At 46.8% G+C, this 21,935-nt stretch overlaps 9 protein-coding genes across 9 annotated transcripts; 4 read left to right on the top strand and 5 right to left on the bottom strand.

Moving 5' to 3' along the window:
* Positions 1 to 211: 211 nt before the first annotated feature.
* Positions 212 to 2,980, bottom strand: N7495_006145 (U4/U6-U5 snRNP complex subunit PRP6; the record flags this gene model as incomplete). Its single annotated transcript, XM_057208796.1, has 1 exon — positions 212 to 2,980. One exon carries the CDS (start codon positions 2,978 to 2,980, stop codon positions 212 to 214), a length of 2,769 nt encoding a protein of 922 aa, XP_057062570.1.
* Positions 2,981 to 3,190: 210 nt separating this feature from the next.
* N7495_006144 (dimethyladenosine transferase) lies at positions 3,191 to 4,585 on the top strand (the record flags this gene model as incomplete). Its single annotated transcript, XM_057208795.1, has 5 exons — positions 3,191 to 3,330; positions 3,390 to 3,423; positions 3,478 to 3,699; positions 3,763 to 3,827; positions 3,904 to 4,585. The coding sequence occupies 5 exons, from the start codon at positions 3,191 to 3,193 to the stop codon at positions 4,583 to 4,585; spliced, it is 1,143 nt and encodes a 380-aa protein (XP_057062569.1).
* A 61-nt stretch (positions 4,586 to 4,646) lies between these two features.
* On the bottom strand, positions 4,647 to 6,828 carry N7495_006143 (GTPase-activating protein GYP1; the record flags this gene model as incomplete). The annotated part of the gene is made up of 7 exons (XM_057208794.1): positions 4,647 to 4,808; positions 4,861 to 4,953; positions 5,010 to 5,893; positions 5,956 to 6,442; positions 6,485 to 6,619; positions 6,723 to 6,738; positions 6,785 to 6,828. The coding sequence occupies 7 exons, from the start codon at positions 6,826 to 6,828 to the stop codon at positions 4,647 to 4,649; spliced, it is 1,821 nt and encodes a 606-aa protein (XP_057062568.1).
* Positions 6,829 to 7,259: 431 nt separating this feature from the next.
* Positions 7,260 to 7,626, top strand: N7495_006142 (uncharacterized protein; the record flags this gene model as incomplete). The annotated part of the gene is made up of 2 exons (XM_057208793.1): positions 7,260 to 7,303; positions 7,365 to 7,626. 2 exons carry the CDS (start codon positions 7,260 to 7,262, stop codon positions 7,624 to 7,626), a joined length of 306 nt encoding a protein of 101 aa, XP_057062567.1.
* Positions 7,627 to 8,701: 1,075 nt separating this feature from the next.
* On the top strand, positions 8,702 to 10,167 carry N7495_006141 (RNA-binding protein; the record flags this gene model as incomplete). The annotated part of the gene is made up of 4 exons (XM_057208792.1): positions 8,702 to 8,738; positions 8,793 to 8,956; positions 9,005 to 9,959; positions 10,016 to 10,167. 4 exons carry the CDS (start codon positions 8,702 to 8,704, stop codon positions 10,165 to 10,167), a joined length of 1,308 nt encoding a protein of 435 aa, XP_057062566.1.
* A 2,074-nt stretch (positions 10,168 to 12,241) lies between these two features.
* N7495_006140 (transient receptor potential ion channel family protein) lies at positions 12,242 to 14,469 on the bottom strand (the record flags this gene model as incomplete). The annotated part of the gene is made up of 3 exons (XM_057208791.1): positions 12,242 to 12,558; positions 12,619 to 14,106; positions 14,172 to 14,469. The coding sequence occupies 3 exons, from the start codon at positions 14,467 to 14,469 to the stop codon at positions 12,242 to 12,244; spliced, it is 2,103 nt and encodes a 700-aa protein (XP_057062565.1).
* Positions 14,470 to 15,578: 1,109 nt separating this feature from the next.
* On the bottom strand, positions 15,579 to 16,666 carry N7495_006139 (telomere length and silencing 1 family protein; the record flags this gene model as incomplete). Its single annotated transcript, XM_057208790.1, has 2 exons — positions 15,579 to 15,817; positions 15,877 to 16,666. The coding sequence occupies 2 exons, from the start codon at positions 16,664 to 16,666 to the stop codon at positions 15,579 to 15,581; spliced, it is 1,029 nt and encodes a 342-aa protein (XP_057062564.1).
* A 235-nt stretch (positions 16,667 to 16,901) lies between these two features.
* On the top strand, positions 16,902 to 18,513 carry N7495_006138 (actin family protein; the record flags this gene model as incomplete). The annotated part of the gene is made up of 3 exons (XM_057208789.1): positions 16,902 to 16,944; positions 17,065 to 17,566; positions 17,637 to 18,513. The coding sequence occupies 3 exons, from the start codon at positions 16,902 to 16,904 to the stop codon at positions 18,511 to 18,513; spliced, it is 1,422 nt and encodes a 473-aa protein (XP_057062563.1).
* A 356-nt stretch (positions 18,514 to 18,869) lies between these two features.
* On the bottom strand, positions 18,870 to 20,858 carry N7495_006137 (uncharacterized protein; the record flags this gene model as incomplete). Its single annotated transcript, XM_057208788.1, has 3 exons — positions 18,870 to 19,886; positions 19,934 to 20,519; positions 20,575 to 20,858. The coding sequence occupies 3 exons, from the start codon at positions 20,856 to 20,858 to the stop codon at positions 18,870 to 18,872; spliced, it is 1,887 nt and encodes a 628-aa protein (XP_057062562.1).
* Between the last annotated feature and the right edge of the window lie 1,077 nt (positions 20,859 to 21,935).

The following is a 21,935-nucleotide window of genomic DNA, read 5'->3' as shown; positions in this document are numbered from 1 at the left end:
AGAAACGACGGCGATGACTGCCCGGCGTGGAGAAGTCACGTTAGATACCCCTATGAAGTGATTCCATTACTATTGCATTTTTCAGTTTTAATTTCGATTAGAGAGTCTCACTCAATAGCCCGACCACCTCTTCGTTGACCCTTAGTCTAAAATATCAGAGATGAGACCTAAGTAGTAATACATCATAAAAGTTCGTATTTCGTGAAACACCTCAGTTAATGGTGTCAGTGACTATCTTCAGGATCTCTTCAGTTGACTTGAATGCGTTGGCTGGATCCTTAGAAATGGATTGCCACACCTCGCCATGCTTCGGCTCAGCTGCAATGCACCGGGACACAAGATCAGCCTGCTCGGCTTCCGTGCCGTATTCCTTCAGATACTTGTAATACCAAGCCCAGCCATCACCGTAATCACTGTCCAAGGCCATGGCCTTCTCGAACCAGGTCTTTGTCTTATCAAATCGACGCTCATTCCAAAAGAGTCGCGCCACCGTAATCAGTGTCATTGGGTCACGGTCAGCTACCTTGACGGCCGCCAAGCTACGTGACTTGCGTTGTGTACGGATATCAAGATGCCAAATGCTCTCACTCCAGAGTAAGCCAGATGTTGGTATTTCTTTCAACGCCATAGCCATCACTGTCTTGGCGTGTGGAATGTTCTTCGCGCGGCGTTCCATCCGAACACACTCGCACCAAATTTCAGGACTTTTGGGGACGGCCAGACGGGCTCTATCGAGGATAGAACGGGCCCGGATGGCAACACCCAGTTTTTCTTCCAACCGTGCAGCTAACAGCCAAAGAGGCACAGACTTGGAACAGGCTCGGGTACCAGTTCCATACGCTTCACGCGCCTCTGGAAACTTGCCCAGTGACTCATAGATCTGGCCCTTCATCATCCAAAGCTTGTCAACTTTGGGATACAGTTTCAGTCCTTGGTTGACTAGGTCCAAAGCCTCGTTGATGTTTCCTAGTGTTCTTTCGAAAGCAACACTCTTGGTCCATACACGGTCCGTGCCAGCTTCCTGGCGGGCCTTAATGAGAAGTCTTCTAGCCTCATCTGGATTCTTTGCTGGATTCTTGGGATCTGCCTCCAGATTGATAGATGCGAGCCAAATATCTTCGTTTTCGGGAAGTTGCGTGTGTGCACGAGTTAGCACCTGTCGCGCTTCGTCGATATCACCGGCCAACATTCTCTCTTTGGCAAATCGCAACCATAGATCCACGTTGGAAGGGCATGCTTCGACAGCTCTCTCGAGGACCTGCCACAAACGCTCTTTTTTGTTGTGATTGCGCTCTAAATCTGCAGCGGCAAGCCAAACAGGCTGGAGAGTTGGGAAATTCTGTAAGGCCAAGGAATAAATTGCTCGTGGCGTTTCGTACATGCCCCGTCCAATGCTTGATTTAGCGTCCTCCATCCATATTTGAATGCGATCAACGTCCTCGGTCATACCCACTCCAAGTGTCTCGGCGATGATGGACGCGCAAGTGAGTTCCCAACCTCCTTCCTCGCATATTTCAGCCTCCGCAATCCATGTCTCTCGGCTCGGCATGCCCTTTTCTTTCACCAGACTTTTGACGGCATGCTTCATCACATTGTCCTTTTCAAATGTCTCCATTTTTTCAGTGAAACGCGCTGCAGCTATCCACAGTTTGTGATTGGTGGGGTTAGCCTTACGTGCGAGGTTTAGAACAGTTCGTGCGTTCTCTGGAGTCTCCAGGCGAACAAGAGCGAGCCACAAATCAACTGCCGATGGAACTACCTCGACTGCCTTTGCAAGCATCAGACGAGCATCTTCAGGGTTATCCTCTAGATTCACGGCTTCTTTCCAGATCTCGATCGATTGGGGGACGTGCAGAATAGCTTGTCTAAGCACGTTCTTTTTTGAGCGGTCGTCTTTCTCTAATTTCATTGCCGCGAGCCAGAGTTTTGCGGATTGGCTGTTATTCTGAACAGCATTTGCTGCAATAACCTTGGCATTGTGGCCATCGTGAAGTCGAATAGCATAAAGCCATACGTCTTCATTTTTAGGGCAAGCCTTGCATCCCTTTTTGATGACATTTCTGGCCGCAGCAATGCGGCCGGCTTCCTCTTCCAAAAGTGCGTATGACATCCAGCCACCAGGATTCGTAGGGTTGGTACTCGTGACTCCTTCCATCAAGGTACGGGCCCTTTTGATGTCACCAATATCAACTTTGCTGCCTTCTTCCTTCACCAAACTGGAAAGGTAGTCCCCTTGGTTAATGCTATTCTCGGGCATGGGCTCGGCCCCTGCAGCATGAGCTAGCCTCACTTTCAGCACCATATCACGGGCTAAACCCATGTCCGAAAAGTTTTTCTGGAAGTCCTCGTCTTGAGTTCCATCCTCAGCGATCTCTGAGTTGAACCCCTGCGAATCTGCTGCTCCTGCGAGGACGCTATCGGGAACGGCGTAGAATCGCTGCTGCCGCTCAAATTGTCTTTGGCGTTTGTTTTTACCTGTGAGGTCACCAACATCTGGCAGGTTTTGCCACTCCTCTTCAGAGATAACAGCAAGGGATCGCTTCAGGTCGGCGAATTCCTGCTGGATTTTCGGATTCTGTCGTTCGCGTTCCTCCTGTTGTTCCTTCTCTCGAGCTTCCCTGCGAGCTTTTCGGCGTCTTTCCATCTTTTCATCCACCTCCGCATAAACTCTATCTGCCTCTTCATCTGAAGAATCGTACTTGTGTTGGGCGAAGAGGTCTTCCTCGACATCCTTGAAACGTTCCTCATCTTTCTCCGCTGGTTTTCCTGTGTTGCGAGTGGCATTACCATAGGCAGCAGGTGTGGGCACTCCCACAGCACGTGCGCGTTGCTCGATTAAAGCTTGGTACTCTTCTGCTGATGGACCATCTCTGGTGCCGCCTATATCGGAACTCGTAGTGAAAGCACTTGCGCCACGGCCCAGGCCAGCAATATAGTTCTCTGGCGGTGCCCTGGTGAGCCAATCACCCTTGGGTGGCATGTTTGGACTTGGTTGAAAAGTTGTAAAGATGGAGGAAAGGCGGAGTTAATGATATATGGATAACATTCTCTCGGAAATAAGTTAATCCGGTAACAGTATCTGACAATCTTATCGCAAAGAAAAAAAGCCATCCCGCCAACTTAATATATTTTTCACTTCACAAAAAGGACCCCTTCAATTGGTTGATGGACAAGTTGCTTCCAAGTCAGAATGCCCAAAGTCATTAAGCAGAAGAAGCGCAATGGCGCACAGGCAGATGCAGCAGCAAAGACCAAGGCGGCTCACAGCATCTTTAAGATGAACACAGATCTAGGCCAGCACGTTCTGAAAAACCCTGGTATTGCTGAGCAGTATGTCACAAAAATATCTCTTGATTTTGATTCCGGGCTAACTTGAATTCTGTAACTAGAATCGTCCACAAAGCCGACCTCAAGCAGAGTGATGTGAGCATTGCTTGTGACATCTAAAGGAGACCTAAGCTAAATATTATATTACAGATCGTCCTTGAAATTGGTCCTGGTACAGGTAACTTGACAGCCAAGATTTTGGAAAAGGCCAAAAAAACCATTGCAGTGGAATTAGATCCTCGAATGGCGGCCGAAGTCACAAAACGTTTCCAAGGCACTCCTGCTCAAAAGCGCTTGGAGGTGATCCTTGGAGACGTGATGAAGACTGAACTTCCCTACTTCGACGTGTGTATCAGCAACACACCTTATCAAGTACGTCAACTTCATTACCTTGAATATATTATAGAATCTCATGGGGGCTTACTATCTATACAGATTTCTTCTCCTCTCACATTCAAATTGTTGGCCACAACGCCGGCACCACGAGTCTGCATTCTCATGTACGCCTTATCCTTGTTCATTTCCATAGTCATCGACTTCCATTTACTAATTTACATGTTTTTTTTTCAAATATAGGTTTCAGCGTGAATTCGCTCTTCGACTTTTCGCCAAACCTGGCGACAAACTTTACAGTCGACTATCAGTCAATGCGCAAATGTGGGCTAAAATTGACCATATCATGAAAGTCGGCAAAAACAACTTCAAGCCTCCACCATTGGTTGAGTCCAGCGTTATTCGCATGGTTCCCAAGGTCCCACGGCCGCAGATCAACTATGAGGAGTGGGATGGACTATTGCGCATTGTATTTGTTCGAAAGAATAAGACTCTGCGAGCTAGTTTCTTCGGCACCCCCAGCGTTATGAACATGCTTGAAGCAAACTATCGGACCTGGTGTGCTCAGAATGATATCCCCGTGGAAGATGGCCCGGCGGAAGATGCCGACGGCGACGTGATGGATATGGGCGAGGAACAAGAACAAGAGAATGCGGAAGAGCCCGATGAGACTATGGAGATGGATGATGACGATGATGTTCCGGATTTCTTCAAAGAAGAGACTAACCCGCGTCTTCAGCAAGCACTCAAGGGTCAATCTTCACGAAAGAAAGGAGGAAAGGTGGCAGAGTTGGTACGCGAAAAAGTGCGACAGGTCCTGGAGGACGAGACCCACCTTGCTGACAAGCGTGCTCGAATGTGTGACGAGACTGAATTCTTGAAGATGCTGTGGGCGTTTAACCAGAAAGGAATCCATTTCAACTGATCGATCCCATGTCTATTTCGGAGGAATCTGGAACGGAATGATGAATTATGATTACTATCAATTAAAATATACCATTTTCAGGAGGCTCATCGCCAGCAGACCGAAGGTGCGCACGGGAGTCCTGGAATAGGCTCTGCCAGATAAATGCCTCACTCAGTAGAAGCTCGATATCTTTCTCAGTCCAATCCCTTGTAGGTAGTGCTTGGAGGAACATCATGGTCTCCTATACAGATATGAGTTCCTGGATCAGGTCAATTGCGAAACTTTGTTCTTACCTGGAAATCCATCTTTACCAATTGGTCCGTCCATTTGACGAGGAATGCAGCGCAGACGTAAAGGTGAAATCGTGAGAAGCCCTGCTCCTCGGCCTGACAAGAACCATTAGCATCAAAGCAAGACAGGGTATTCCATACAAGTCGCCTACCATATAAGTGTCCCACATCCTTATCGTATTTCTGATGTTCATTTCCCGCATGAGCAAACAATTCATCCATCGGAAGCTGAATTGCATGAATTCCACGCCCTCTCGTTCCAGGTGTTTGGCAAGAGCGGAATCAATTCGCATAGTCAAGTCCCTCAAAGCTCTAACCTGCCTGTGGATTCCTGGCTGAGCGTAGATGTAGTTGTCTTGAATGCCGTCAAGGAGCTTGGTCAGACACCAAAAGGTATCAGCTTCCACTGCATCAAGCACACTTCGAGGTAATTGGCCGGGGTCCATACCCGACTCGACATTTAGATCGGTAATATACACTCCCAAGAATACTTGCCAAAATGGGGTGACTAGGTCATTAATGCCTTGCACATAGCCACTTGCTGGGTGCCTAATGGCCCACACGTAAAGAATTCGCTCTAAGGACCGCTGGGTGGCCTCATAACCATACAGAGGGATGTGTGGACTCGTACGAGGAACATCAATGCTAATTTGATGCCAGACTGCTTCGTCCAGACCACGTCCACGCGCACGCGCAGAACTTGTATCAGGAGGATTGGAGGCCCCACTGTTTCTTTCAAATGCCTGGCGAACTCCATCGAGGTACTCCTTGCGCTTTCGCTCCAGAGTAGATATACGTCGTTCACTGTTCGTAGGAAGGTAGCCAAGCAGGAGTTGCCAAGTCATTGGTCGAACTTCCTCGGGAACTCCAGACCATGCCAAATCTCGCAATGCTGTCAGAGATACTGTACTTGACTGTAGAATTCGCTTGAACTTGTTGATGCGCGAAATTCGGCTGGAATGTATTTCCTTCTCCTTGGGAGACGCATTAATGGGCGACGCAGAGTGGTTGATGAGATTCAAAGCATTTGCCGGATCTGATTCTTAGAAATTAGCACATTCTTCTACGCAAGGAAATAAGTTCGGATATGATTCTGACCTTGCAGTATATCTTTGTACTGAGGCCGGAGAATTTTGCCTTCGCCTTTACGTGCTGTTGGGTACATGGGTGTACCGCGTTCTTCAGCAATGTCTGAGCTGTTTGCCCGTTGTCGGTTGTTTGTTGTTAACCCGTATCCCAAAGATGAGGGATTTCCTATCGATCCATCAAGGTCATAATTCTTTGATTTTATTGACGAGGCTGCTTTTTTTCTTCGCATACTGGCCAAACTTGGCAATCCAAATTCGTCTTCGTCGTCGTCATACACAATCTCATCATCGTCATCTTCATCATCTTCAGTAGGGTCCCGGCTCCATTCATCCACTCCTTGAGTCATGAGGGCATAGGGTTCACGAGGGGATGATGCGATATTGTCAGGTCGGTGTGTCAAACGCGATGGTACATTGGCAGCAGAGGGTTTTGGAGGTGTCCTAGGAGGATTTGAGGAACTTCTGAGAGTATTTGAATCATCAGTAAATATCCTGTGCTATGTATGACGCGACAGGCTGGGTCTCAGTGGGGGACAAACTGTAGCATATTGGCATGGGAGTATGAAGCTCCCACCACCGTGTTCTGACCATAGATTTTCGAAGGTGATTGATTCAAGGGTGCGGTTCGGCCTGTCCAAAATGGAGAATCTGTGCGTCTTAAAGGTGATCAGTGCCTGGAATAATATCACATAGGAAATGTAGTCAACATACTCCGAACTGTCTATTCAGCCACTCGATTAGCTACTAATCGCAAAGAAAGTGGTGGAATATACGAACCAACTTGAACCATTTCCTATATTATAATATGTAACTAGTCAGCTCAATCTTTCAAAACATACAAATCATCCCAAATACTAACCTGCTGCCCCTTTTTATTTGCCATGACTATAGCAATTTCTTGTTCTGGTGAGTGGTAAATGCGGGGTGGGCCAGGGATCGTATTATTTCATCCCACCGAGCCATGAAGAACTCAGTTTTCAGCAAGACATTGGTAAACTTCTCAAGATTAGTTTTGAAATTCCAATTGTAGCGAAGAATTAATGAACAGCAGTGAAATAGTTGAAGATGGGGAGGGTGACAACTGTACCTCCCGCTGGAAGCTTGCCACTAGTTAGCGTACCGCCGCCCTATTCTGAATGAGTAAGCCGATTTGTCCACTTTCCCTTCCTCCCTTCGTTTCTTTGCCAAATTCACATTTTCGGAATCACGTTCAGAATTTCGTCTCGTTAGCTCTCATTCTTTCAACTAATTTCTCTCACTTTCTCTTTATTTCCCTCATTGCCCCTTTATTCTTCATATTGACCCCTAAGCATCATGGCTGAACCAGAAGAACTTGAGGAAGATCTCTTCGCAGACCTGTATGTTCTTTGCTTAAAGCTCCTTCCAAAAATCTCTCACTTACAATGATATCTCTCCCAGTTATGACGCTGATGAATCAACCAAGCGTACAACTTCCGCGGTCGAACCACCCAAGTCGGTTGAGCCACCTTCTGAAGTCCCTGCACAGCAGTCTTATGAAGAATCGGCACCCCAGAGCTACGACTATTCCACAAATGATACATACACTGCAAATGCTGCACCCCAAGTGGCCTACGGCTCAAGCTACCAGAATGGACCAGAGTCTGTTTCCACTCCCGCAGACAACGAGCCTCAAGGAACCGGGATCAAGGAAGATGGGTGAGTACTCTCTCTCTTTTTTTCTGCGCACTTGTAGTATCCCAACTTCGTCAAACATGCATTTTCCCCTCTATTACCCCTCTGGTATCTGGATAGTGTCGGTTGCTATTCACGGTCCAAATGCGTCTTCGGTGGGGATTGGAATGTTATTTCGTCTTGCGATGTCACTATGATGGGTTGAGAAATGCGGTCCTAGTCACTATCACATACTCAATTGCTGCGATATGAGCGACCGGATATTTTACTGGTTTGGTTTGGATATATGAGCTGGCTGCAACACTATCGGCGTCTTCCGACAACTACCCCCGCGATATTTCTCCGGTCAGCTATTTTCCAGAGTTTCAAGAGCAAGAAAATCAAAGAGGAGTGAGAAGAAATCAAGATGAGCTCCGGTGAGCCATTAAATGAGGACAGCGGAGCACATCGGCCTGGCAAGAAGCCAGTCTGTTCCACAAACCTTTGTTGCAAGCGACGATATATAGTATACAGCGGATACTATATAGCTTCTTGTCGATATACTTTGATAGATCAGAGCAAGAAGTAGCAACGTTGTCGGGCTGTCTGGAGGTTATCAAGCCGATTTTACCTAGCTTGGGAAATCTGTTAGACAGTTCAAGGCTTTTCTTGGTCAGAGACAGAGAGACAGTGACAATTCACTTAATTCGCCTGAACTTCTCACACTACTTCGTCCTACAATTCGCTCGCTTTTTTTGGTCAAGATCCTGAAAGAGTTCACTCTTGGTTCTTCTACTCCAACCACGGACTCATGTAAACCAAGTGGAAGCATGAGTTATACGTGTCTGCTCAGCCACTTTTATCTCACCAAAAGCCAGCTTGAAACTTCCGATCATCGACGTGGGTCGAGCCAATTCAACAATTAGCTGTACTTCTGAATAGCAGCCTAGCACCACCAGCTCCTTAGCCAGAGCCCCTTACACTGATTTCTTTACCCTGACATATGCATTTACACCTTTGAATTGTTTCTTTATTTTCTGTCCCGTTGTCATGTCCAGATTTCGGCTCATTTCTATCGTGGAAGCTTAAGTACCTCAACCCATATGCTAATCCATATCAGGAAAATGTTCATTGGTGGCTTGAACTGGGAAACAACAGATCGTACGTACCCTCTATATGATATTCGTTTCCCATTGTCTAATTTATATGTAATAGAGTCTCTTCGCGACTACTTCTCTCAATTCGGTGAAGTCCAGGAATGCACCGTTATGCGCGACAGCGCCACGGGCCGATCGCGTGGGTTTGGATTCTTGACTTTCCGGGATCCCAAGACCGTCAACACGGTTATGGTGAAGGAACATTATCTAGATGGCAAAATTGTAAGGCAGAGAAATTTTCGAAGATTTTCTGAGCTAATGATATTTCAGATTGACCCCAAGCGGGCCATTCCGCGCGACGAGCAGGAAAAGACGAGTAAGATCTTTGTCGGTGGTGTTAGTCAGGAGGCAACCGAGCAGGATTTCAAGCAATTCTTTATGCAATTCGGTCGTGTGGTTGATGCTACTCTCATGATCGACAAAGACACTGGACGTCCCCGTGGATTTGGTTTCGTGACATTTGACAGTGAAGCCGCCGTTGAAAATGCACTTTCGCGACCTCTTGAGATCTTAGGCAAGCCCATCGAAGTGAAGAAGGCACAGCCCCGTGGTAACCTGCGGGATGAGGACCGTGGTGGCCGCCGTGGTGGCCGGGATAATTATCGCGACATGGGTCATGGAGATAGTTCTCAGCAGCAGGGAGGAGGAGCACCGCAGGGTATGACTGGTGGCATGACTCCCCAAATGATGGCCCAGTATTGGCAACGTATGCAACAGTATTTTGCCATGATGCAACAGCAGATGGCCATGGCCAACGGTCAAGGACAGGGTATGGGCGCCATGGGCATGGCTGGCATGAACCCAGCTATTATGCAACAGATGCAGCAAATGCAACAGATGCAGCAGATGAAGGCACAACAAGGCGGCATGAGCCCCACTCCCCAGAGCCCCAGCTCGCAGCCGGTCATGCAAAACATGATTAACCCGGCCATGATGCAGCAGATGCAACCCCAGCCCCAACAAAGCGGCGGTGGTAGTGGTGGTACAAGTCCTGCCCCTAGCGCCGGCATGGGGGCGAACTACAACCGCCAGACTGCCACAGGTCCCGGTTACAATGCACAGGAGCAGATTGCTTTCGAGCAGCAAAAGTACGAGCAACAGCAAGCCCGCCGTACTTTTTCACCCTACCAGCAAGGTGGTCCAACTTCGTGGGAGGGTATGTATGACGAGGTTCCTCAGCCCAACATTCCATCTGGTCCTCAAGGTATGGTTCGCGGTGGCAGTGGTACGTTTTGATTCATTTCATTATTATCATTATCATTATCAATCTTAATATTTTAGTTAACTTGCTTAATTCAGGTCATACTCCGCAACCACAAAACGCCGCTCCAGCGAATGCGCCAACAGGCCCCCGGAATGCAGGAAAGCCTGGCGCCAACTACCGTGGTGGTGGACGTGGAGCACACCGTGGTTTCCACCCCTATTCGCGTTAGAAAGCGTGCCTCGTCGCATCTCTTTCATTTCCAGTCGTCCTTACAGATGCTTTATTCCAGCTGAATCAAGAAAAGAAAAAAAACTGCCGGGGATTATTTTGCGCATGGTTTTAACCCAGGACGGCAAAGTCTACTTGCAGCTTTCTGCCTTTAATAATTTCATTTTTCATCTAAGGGAAATGAATCAAGGGCAATTACATGAGATTGACCCGATATTATGTATGTTCTGTGTATGCGTAAAATGTATCAAGATTTGTCGGATATCTTTGTTTTCCTTACCACAAGTCTATAATTAGGGCAGTTACGCTTCCAAAAGCCATATACCTCAATATTGTAGTCAAATTTTACTGGATACGTGAAATAGATAATGATCTAGATGTTGGTATATCTAAGGTTTTCTTTACAAGTCTGAATCGACTCATTCGAGTGAATATCGTCAGAAATCACGAAAGGGTAGTGAGGCAAGGGACTGCATTCTCCAACCGACCTCTCCAAATCTGTAAGAATCGGACATGGAATCAAATCCTATCACATCAAGATTTTCCAAATCTTCAAATGCTCCCAAGGTCTCAAGCGCAGGTATAAGACTTCTTTGTAGGATCGTTTCGCTTCTTCACTCTTGAATACCAAAAAGTAAGCTAAACGACGAGCAGCCTGTCCGCGATTCTCGACTTTGCCCTCCATCCCCGTCCCTAAGAAAGCACTCCCTGCTATTGGTCTTTCTTTGAAATTCTCTGGCAGTTGTTCAGGACGTTCCAAAGACTATATGTGGCATTATCTAAGCCAACCGGAAGATACATAGTCAAGATCTCGTAGAGCGGTTGTAGGTGAATGCCATGGCTTTCTTGGATTGCCCCGGTCATGTATATTGATCGGTCAGACAAGTTCTCTTGTCCATACGCGAGGTGTAAGAGCTTGTGTTAGTTAGTTTTAGAAATAGCTCCGATGCAAGAAATTTTTCTCTAGCTTCGCCATCTCTCTACCTATTTGTCGGTTAGTGAACAAGTTATAATCTTCATCGCGTAAAGAGGCCAGTGCCACTTACCAGTTATGAATCATTCGATGCCGCTTAGCCTCGTGTGGACGACCTGGCGCAACAACTAGCCTTCCTTTCTGTTGATTTAGTTCTCGTAAAAGACTGAATAAATTACCGTTGGCAAAGATGACAGCATGACTCTATAAGCGACAGCCACTTCAGGAACTTTCGTGGAGATACCTATTTGAGAGGTGTTGAACTGTTGGGGTATGGAACAAAGGAGTCATGTGACCAAATCGAATAGCTAACAAACTAAGAATGAAACTCAGACTTTACAACCACTTCAAGAGGACACATAGATATCAAAGGGGCGTAAAGCGTTACCTGTGATAGGTGTCAGAAGTGGGCGTTAGCCTCCCCTGTCATTGAATAGCTATTCTACACTTGGTACAGGCGTACCGACATGAACTTATGCCAGATTTCACTAACGCGGATGCTGCGGCGCGTTTGGCCGATCGAATGACAGGCATAGCTTGATAAGGAGAGCTTGGGGTTGAGAAGAGAGGGGAGAAAAGGGGAGGGAAACCCTATGATAGTTGGAAGTATTAAATATAGTGAACTTTAGGCCCATACTCGGATTATATGTATTTTCTTTTTCTTTTTTATTATTACCGGGGGATTAAATATCGGACGAAACATAGTAAAGTAGCCTAGGTGCAAGAAAACCATGCTTAAATATCTACTAGAACATGTCAAACACGAGTTTTATAGTATTATTGGTCTTAAGAGCATATACAATAACAAATACACGATCAAAGCCGACACGAGGGAAGAAAAGCTGTAGCTGGAGCTTTACGAGTCAAATTCAAGTCCGCAATGGATATAAAGGACAGAAAAGTCAGGAGAATGGAGTATAGAGGGAGAGAAAGAAGATGAGTATATAGCACAAGCATCCAAAAAGAACCATCCGCCAGTCGGGCACGCTAATAAAAAAAAAAAAAAAAAAAAAGGGGTCAGAAAAGGAAGTAAATGAATGGTACATCCCGCTCAGGACAAGGAAGCACATGAAAATAAAAAAAAGTATCATGACATCGCATATTAGTACACCATGCCGTACCCAGCAGTGGTAGGCTTGCGACCATCAAGTGATGGGGTTCGATGATCATCATGATCATCTCCATGTCCATGGGTATCTCTTGGCATCGGGCTGCCAGAACGATCAGCATAAGGGTGGACTAGTCCCTCTTCACTGCCCGACGAATTACGTCGTGCTGCTTGGTTCCGATATGATTGGTAAGGACCAGTGAAGTTGAACCTGCTCATCTCGGTGAAGTCTCTCTTCGGATTATGATCAATCAAGAGAGATTCTCGAGCATCCAGAGGAGTCAAATCGTCGAGATCGCGGTTCATTTTTTCTATTGAAAGCACGTCAGTATGTGTTGGTGAAAACTTTGACGATTTTAAATGGGACTTACCAGCTTCTCTCCTTCGCTTGGCGTGTGGGTTCTCACGGATGCAAGCAATGATAGCGTTGATGCCGATGAGAATAGCGAGGGCAGCGGTGAGGGTGGACTGGAGTACAATTAGGACAACACCAGTCACCGTCTTTGTGGTTTGGGAAAGCCCTAATTCCTCCACAAATACCAACACACAGGCAACCGACAAGACGCGTACAATCTGGATAGTGATGTTAATACCCAGGGATGATTTGGTGGCGTAAGGGCGGTTCCACAACAGAAGGAGCAGCATGAGAGCCTCGACAATCAGTTGGCCGATAGTCTGCGCCATACCATGACCCTGCGCTCCGGCGATGATGCAACCCTTTACCAAGGCGTATACAATTATCGGCACAAACAGCCACCAGTAGTCTTTCTTGTAAGCATCGTAGAAGAGGCTGTATTTACGCCAGGTATCCCTGTTTTCGTAGAGCCCGCTAGTATCGCCTTCGGTTCTCTTATACTTGCGGGCCATGTAGAAGATTCGCCAACCGAAAAAGGCCAGAACAGCTGTGAAGAGAGCCAGTGTTACCGCAGCCAAGATCTTGGCCGCCCAAGAATCACCGTTCTTCAACTGGTACACACAGTAAAGGACCCAGATGCTGTAAACAAGAAGGATCAAGTTGGTGATGGTTCGAGCCATGATACCCCAGTAGTCGTCTCGGAAGTCGGCCAATTTTCGAGGGAAGTTACCGTAGAGTGCCCACAATTCCAAAATAACCTTTAGAAGAAGGATACCGACGACAACCACCGCAATAACAATAGCAAAAATCAAAAGGACGGTCATGAAGACGTTGGCGGAGGGGATGCTGAGCTCGGTTCCCAATGCTTTTATACAATCTAATTCAGAAGAGGACGAGCTATTTGATGAATCAGACAGCAAGTCTATCGAACGACCTATCAGATCTAAGCTCCGCTTTGTCGATGAGGAATTAGAGGAGTTGGAGGTCGACTGCGAACTAGTTAGGTAGCTATAGCTGGCATCGGTCAAGTTACCGCCGGTTCTTTCCCGGAAGTTGTCAATTGAGTTTTGCAGACCACCCCAGGAGACCAAGCCAGTGCTCCAGGCAAAATTCTTGGTAAAGCTCGTATAGATGATGGGATAGTTGACGCTTAGCATGCCGCCGGTGGCCATGGTATGGAACCAACCCATTACATCACCGAATCCTGGGCTGGATGAGGTTGCGCCAGGGTGACCAGCGGCACCAACAGCAGATATACCACTCAAGGCTAAAGAAGCACCGGCAACACCTACAGATGCCCAAGACACTGCTTTGACTTCCGTCGATTTGCCGTTGGACAGGTCGGATTCGACACATGCCAAATTTGACTTTTTGTCTTCAGATTTAAGAACCAGCTTCGCTTGACCATCAAGATCGGGAATGTTAAATGCAATGGCAGGAATATCACTTGCGTAGTTCGAGGGAACAGTCATGGAACCCTGAGCGGCAAAGGAGCCAGACGGGACTAGAAAGGCGCAAAGGCATTAGGGAGAGAAAAGAATTGAAAAGAATAAAGTGATTGTTACACACCAGGACATAGTTGATCCACGTGTATATCAGTACCGCATGGATTGAAAGTTTTGGTATAGACCTGTAGGCCGTAGGCTGTCACAGTCAAAGTCGCGGAGACATTTTGTGTCTCTGAGTTGGTACCAGCCAAGTCAAAGACTACCTCCTGAGTAGAGCGAGTGTAGGAGACATTCAGCTTTTGCACTTTGATAGTTGAGTCGGTCATACACATTTGAAATCCCGAGGTGCTGAGAGTATCTGCAGCTAAGGATTGGGACACGAGGCCCAGGCCTCCTAGGGCCCAGAGCAGCTTCTTCATCTTCTTATATAGAAATAGTTGGGATATCTATAGATTCCCACTAAACCATCAATCGAAAGTATCGAGGCAAAATTGGAGCACCCCAGCAGGATCAACCTGCAGGGTGAAATAGAAGAGAGGGGGAATGAGGGGAGAGCGGACCCAAGGAGAAAGCTAGAGAGTGAGAGAGAGAGGAGCCTCAAGCAGGGCCAAGGAGTGTAGATGACACGATGGTTCGAACACGATAAGGGATTGTTGAAGGGAGTATTGAAGGGAGTGTTGAAGGGAGAAAAATGAAAAGACTAAGGAATTGAAAGAGAAGAAAGAAGAAAGTCGAGTCTCGACCGTTATGTTGATCAATGAACCCCTGAGTTTGATTGGTTCAGGGAAATTTTCAGGTCTAGAACTTGTAATACATTACAAAAAGGTTCATTACAAAGGGGGTGTTCTGGTATGAAAATCATTACCGAGATTTATTACGTATGATTCAAGAATGTGTACTCTCTACCTTTTGTACACAGTATTTATGGTGTGTTCACGAAGGATGTACTCCGTAAGTGGGGTCAATTTAGCTATTTAGCATTTAGCGCCGAAGTTGTATCCACGGATTCATTTAATACTTGGTACTTATCCTATTAGAATCCATATTACTCAGTAAATATAATTGACCACTATAGCTTCCGCCACAATTCCAAGCCACGGCTAGTAAAAAGGTTGCTGAATATTACATACGCGTCCAAATGCAAGGTACAACACACCTTGCAGTCCCATTTGCCACTTGATCTTTGAAGCTTCTAGTTATAAATCAAGGGGTTTAATGAACATGAAATTATACTAAAGTGGCTCCTCTATACTTGAGACAAATGCCGTGGCGGCTAAAGTATTGTAAATAGAATACACAATACGAATACCACCATAATCTATTATTATCATCTTATTTACCTACTCTAAGTATAGATTTCTGCTTATTTATACGAGATTACTTCAAAGTCTCAATATTCAGTTCAATATTCATTAGTCGTCAGGCCAAGATACTACAGAGTAGTTAGTTTCCACCCTTCGCCTCAAACATAAAACTGGCTTCAACGGGGACAGTACTGAAATGATATCCTGAGATTAACATGATTTTACTACTTCTGTCCGGCCTTGTTTTGCATTTCCCGCATTGCTGCCCGCGCACTGCGGCTCCCACCCAGCTTAGGTCCCTTGGGTGCTTCCGTCTTGTCAGTCTTGCTGGGTCGTGACCGTGCAAGTCGTCGACGGGATTGGATTTCTTCCATAAAGTCTTGCTGGAATTGTGCCGCGATTCGTTCATCTGCCGCTTCGTCATCATACAGTGGTTCATCCTCGGGTTCATCATATACATCCACTACGTTAGTCATGTCAGCCATAATTTTGACATTCTGATTAGGTTTCAGGAAGGCTTACGTTTACTTTCACGTAATACCTCCTCCACAAGTCGGTCTCGTTCGATATCTGCACTGGTGCGTCGCTTGCGGTTGTACCATCGCTGTCTGTCAGCAGGGCCACTAGGAGGTTGACTGGGTATGCCAGTTGAGTCATCGTCCCCCACAAGTCGTCGAGTGGCGGCCTCCGTGCGTGCGATGTTCTGCAGCTTTATTTCCTGTCCTAGATTGATTTCATGTAGCTTGCCCAGTGATGCGGGCTCTCGTTCAGGTACAGACGACTCGCCACGAGATTCTATGATTGAATGGTTTGTCTCCGCGGTTTCTGGGTGTGGATTTCGATGATCGCGTTTAGCCATCTCGGAATCTATGTAAGCAATCCTTATCTTATTAGTTCGCGTCGCTCTAATAACAGTCCAAGGAGGAGATGGTTCTAACATGTGTCGGTCCACATCCACAGTCTGACCAGTATGTTGTGTAAATCGGTCCCTCATGGTCTGAACCCTTTCTTTTGCCTCTTGTTCCAACTTTTCAGCTAACGAGAGTGCCTGCTGGTGACCTTCATACTTGCCAAATCGCGAAGTGGTGGAAAATCCAATGCCACCTTTGCGAGTAGAGTGGGGTCGTCCTACACGGACAACACTTGTAGTTTGTTGAGATCTGCCATCACCTTCGCTGGGAAGGGCTTCAGATGCGTCGTTTCCTTTGAGGGCAGTATCCCCTGCGCCATCGTCTAGCCGTCTTCTCATAAACTTGCGTCGCTTTGTGGGACGAAAGAGTGTCTCAGGAATAGAATCAATTTCAGAATCCATAATTTAAGAAAAGAGCAATGCTAAGTAAGAGGAGAAAGTAGAGGTGAAAACCAAAATTTAAAGGTGAGGTCATTTTGGGGTGCCGGGATCTTCTCCGCCCCGAAAGCTGTTTCTCCCGCACCAAAAAGCCATTCTCTCTCCCTCTTCCCTTGTCCACCACAATTTTGAATTGAATTGCCGACACCCGTTCTACGAATTTGTTTGGCCTTGGTCATAAATATTTTGCGACACCGCCATGAATTCTTCCAATGCACCCCAAGCGGCTGAATACGGTGGAGGTACGTGATTTGCGCATGCGCAACGCGCAACGCGCCCTTGGTGGTCCTGACTCTTATATTTGAAAACAGGAGGGTTATAGTATATTGAATAAGTTACTGATATTTGCGGTCGCATTTTAGATGAAGTTTCAGCTATCGTTCTCGACCCAGGTTATTCAACTACGCGCGCTGGCTTTGCTGGCGAAGACTTCCCAAAATCCCTAATTACAACATACTACGGCAAGTACAACGCCGATGGGCAAGATAAATTGATCTTTGGAGATGATCTCTTCGTCGGGCCGCGCCCAGGTATATCCGTCCACAACCCGATCGGCAAGGATGGCATTGTCGAGGATTGGGACATGGCAGAGAAGGTTTGGGAGTACTCTTTCACCTCGCGACTTACCGATGCTGTGAAACCAGGCAATCCCTTTCAAAATGGACTGAATGACGTCTCCAGTGAAGAGCTTCCTACGGAAATGGACGTGGAATCTGATGAAAAACCTCTTCTTGCCGACAGCCCATTGTTGATGACGGAGCCTGGTTGGAACCCTGCCAAGGCACGAGAGAAGACCATTGAAATCGCCATGGAGAAATGGGGAAGCCCTGCCTTCTATCTGGCACGGAGTGGTGTGCTTTCCGCGTATGTGTATCTCTTTCACTCACATTCTCTCTGCAACCTGTTTAATCTAACATATGTTTGCCCTCTCTAGATTTGCTTCCGGTAAAGCCTCTGCCCTTGTCATTGACATTGGTGCCTCAAACATTTCTATCACCCCAGTTTTCGATGGCTTGATCCTCAAGCGTGGTGTGCAGCATTCCCCACTCGGTGGTGATTATATTTCGTCGCAGATCCGCGCATTGCTCAAGAGGAACTCCCCACAACCCATTACCATCACACCTCATTACTTGATCAGTTCAAAGACCGCTGTGGAAGCTGGCCAGCCACCCCAGGCCAAGTACAAAAATTTATCTGCCGATAAGGCACCAGATGCCTCGTACCGCGCTCTTCTTGAAGAGCGGACATTGGCAGAATTCAAGGAGTGCGTCGTGCAGGTCTGGCCTGGCCCGACCAAGCTTTCCGCCACCGGTCCCAACGGCGTTTTGAATGAAGATTTGGCTCGCACTTCTCCTCCTCGCCCGTTCGAGTTTCCCGATGGCTATAATCAGGTTTTCGGCGCAGACCGTTTCCGAGCGGTAGAGTCCTTGTTCGATGCAAAGGCTGCCATCCCTGACCCTGATTCACCCTTTCCAGCCCCGACCCAAGCTCAGACTATTCCCGAGCTAGTGAAAGCATCGCTCAGTGGTGTGGATGTGGATATCCGTCCCCATCTTCTGGCCAATGTAGTCGTGACGGGCGGCTCCAGCCTCCTTTACGGCTTCACAGAGCGCCTGAACCAAGAATTGGTGGCCCTTTTCCCGGGCCCAAGAGTCCGCATTTCAGCTCCCGGTAACATTACCGAGCGTCGTTTTGGGTCCTGGATTGGTGGAAGTATTCTGGCCAGTTTGGGTACCTTCCACCAGATGTGGATCTCCAAGAAGGAGTATGACGAGCACGGCGCAAATATCGTCGAAAAGCGCTGCAAATGATTCCAATTTTGGGGGTTCAACAACTTTTTTTATCGTCGTATATGGTTATGAATGGGACCATGTATTGTTTTGGTCATTTTATGGAGTTCAAATCTTAGGTACTTGGCTTGACTATGCGGAATAAATTCAACCCCAAAGGTCTGAAAATGAATGCTTGGTTTATTCATTTATAGTATTTGATATTGAATATTTGAATGGTTTTCTGTAAACTCATATAGATATTATAAAAGTGGTACAACGATGGATTTCAGTCGTGGACATGAAGAGAGACTAGTGTGTATATATCAATACTGTCTGTCTCATGGATCATCGTAGGCTCCCGAGGTTTTGGGCAGTGGGAAATTGATCTCCCAACCTTAAGCACATTCCACCATCCGGGGTCTATATTCGGCAGTGACAGATGCAATAGATAGACTAGGTAGGGCTGTAATGATCGAATCTGTATCGTCGCTCACGTCCAGATTGTCCTCGCTCATGCGGCCAAATTCCATCTCGTCATCCAGGGCCATTTGAATGGACAGCACATGAATTCGCGGTGTCATCTGATCTTCAGGTGGTCTCTGCTTGAAGGAGTACGTATTCCAAGTCTCTGGCTGTTGTGCCCATGACATCTGGTTGTGAAATTCTGTACCAGGTAGGCCCCTTCGATCATTGAGGCGGGCGCGCAAGGCATCAGAGGACTTGGCTCGGAAAATGCTGCAGGGCCCGTCCTTTGCGAGTTTTGTACTACTACGTTTTCGATCGGCTGTCTTCGTTGCCATATGGTCCCACGCCTCGATCACGCGGTCTGTCTTCAAGAACTGGGATATATGGTCCTTCATTGAATCAATGCCATCAGGCTGTTGCTGTGATCTTTGTGGTTCTGATCGGACTGGTGACTTTGGTGTAAATTTAGGGGTTTTGGGACGATTGCTGGCCCACATCGCCTTCAATTGCTCTATCGAGGCACTGCGAGACTTGAGCGTTCTGTCCGGAGCGGTTGCCGGACGGGGGTTGGGAGTGAGGGCATTTTCGGTGACTGCTCGTTTGAGAAGGAATGGCCTAGATAGCTTTTTGCTTATTCTTCTTGGAGTTTGAGGCGGCGTTGTAGCGTCCTCGATGGCTTCTGCTGGCAGTGCACCCCATGATTTAGATAGTATCAATCTGCTAACTCTTCTGCTGTTCCTCTTGGTATATCGTTTTTCTGTCGTTGGTGTATCTTTGGCCTTGCGGGATTTGGGAGTACTCGGGCCAATGAAAGGATCGAGTGGTAGTGGTTTGTCTAGTTTGATAACAGGAGTAGATGGCCGCTTTGAAAACAGCCTTTGTCTGACCGATTTGGGTCGACCAAAACTTGCACTCGTGCTCAGCAGAGGACAATTCGCCAATGAATACTGTATGTGTTAGATTCTGATGAGTGACTATGCGGGCGTAAACTCACCACTTCCTTCCTACTCGCCACACCAACTCGCCGTTGCATCTCGGTCACTGCAAATGAGAGTTGACTCAAAGCTTTCTGAAGTGCAGCACCACGTCGACGAAGTTTAGACAATGATATAATCCAACCTTCCATATTGTCCATCATCACCTTGAAGAAAGGCTTCAGAATATCCGAATCGAAACCACCTTCCGTGTCTAGCTGGTGCAGGTAGTGCCATAGAGCACTTGTCGCATCTTTGCCCTTGCGAATATCTTTGAGTGCATCTGTAATAGCGAGCGTAAAGCGTTCAATGGCATGTTCAATTTGATCATTATAGGAAATGAGGGTCAGTCGAAAGTGCCGATCCTGGAGCATGTCATCAAACAAGTCCAGGTTACTAAGGGGCAGGCTGAGATATTGAATCCTAGTGCTGACATCTAGGTGAATAATCATAAAGTCTTCTGTTGTACGCTGAATAAAACCATCCATTTCATCGACATGGGTTTGCAGGATTCTCATTACTCGTGCGTCTGATTTGGCCAGTCTCTTGGTTAGGAGATGAACCCCAAACGCCATCTGAGATATAAGCTTCCAGAATGGATGATATCTATCTCGAGATTAGTTCAAGTCCTGTTCGAGATGATGACCAGTTCAGATCTCACTGTTCAGCTGCCCTTTGACGCCATTTCCGGCCACACAGTCGTTCGTATTCATCGTTCTCCAATAGGTCTCGGCGACGCGTCTGTGCATTTATATTCACCAGCCACTGACTCGCCAATGCCTCGTTAGTTTCGAGAATTGACTCCTCAAAGGGATCCTGCAGTTGAGGGAGAGGATGCACGGGGTATATACTACTTCGTTTGTCCTCGGAACATGCAGGTTGTTGTTCATTAGTATATGCAGCACCTGCAGTCGATGCGCTCTCCAGACCTTTCGATGCAGCCATTGAATCTTGCTTCTTCGAAGTATAATCAAAGACGAACTGTCGAGTATTCTAACCAAGTTGATGATTAAATTGATCCAGTGATATGCCAATTAAATCCCATGCCAGCATCCATAAGGACGGTCGTATATAAAATTGTGATTTTAAACGACCTTCAGGGGTCTCCAACGCTTTGATTCAGTTGTGACTTGACGGCTGAGAAAATGGCTGGGTTCCAAGGTTGATCTGAATCAACGTCAAGGCCCTTCGGTCGGAAGACGTTTGAAGGGGGGAATTCTTACCCTTTTAGAAGACAAGACAAGAGAAGATCTTAATGTCATTGAAAAGATAAAACACACCTCCACAATCCCTCAAGACGTGTTTAAGAAAGGTAAGGGCGTTAATGATTGGGGGCGGTTGTTTTTAACCTTTCAAGGTTTCCTATGCCATTTGTATATTCTGTAGTTGAAAATGAAGGAGAATAAAGGAAAAAGAGAAAGGATTTTGATGGATTGACAGCCCACTATATTTTGAAACAAGAGACAAAGCCGAATGGGGCGATTAGATCGGGGAATATGCCATTCGTAGGATAATATATATTTAATATTTCCGAGTAATTTCTTCGCTGATTTCCCCTCCAAGTGGAGCCGGGCTTGTTATGTCCTGCAGCTAGTATTGTCTTAAGCAAGTGAAGACATCGAATTTCATTTCAAAAGGGCCCGTAGATGTATACTATATTTAGATCCGTCTTCGAGAAGACTTTTAGTCAATATCTGAAGACTTTTGGGTTCAAGGTGGAAGAAATATATCCACCCGATTGCCATGGAATCTGACGGTATCTTAAGGCTTGTTCCACATAGCTCGATGGGCTTGTCCAGACTCTGGCCCATTCCTTGGACCGCCCTGGGCACAAAACCTGTATCAGATTGGACTCAGAGCGAAGCCTTGGAAGTTGGGGCTTAACATCGTAGTCCGTATTTTGTCAAAAGGCCACCATAAGGCAAAAGAAATGAGGATCGTCAAATTGTCGAATCAACTATTGAACTGATCCGTAAGCTTACCCGCAATCGCCTCATCACTCCGACGCTAATGAGTGTGGTG

The sequence above is a fragment of the Penicillium taxi genome, assembly GCF_028828555.1.
Source record: "Penicillium taxi strain IBT 34144 chromosome Unknown utg000004l_segment0_segment0, whole genome shotgun sequence".
NCBI lineage: Eukaryota > Fungi > Ascomycota > Eurotiomycetes > Eurotiales > Aspergillaceae > Penicillium > Penicillium taxi.
The sequence above is the reverse complement of the archived record's forward strand: the minus strand, read 5'-3'. Positions and strand labels throughout refer to the sequence as shown.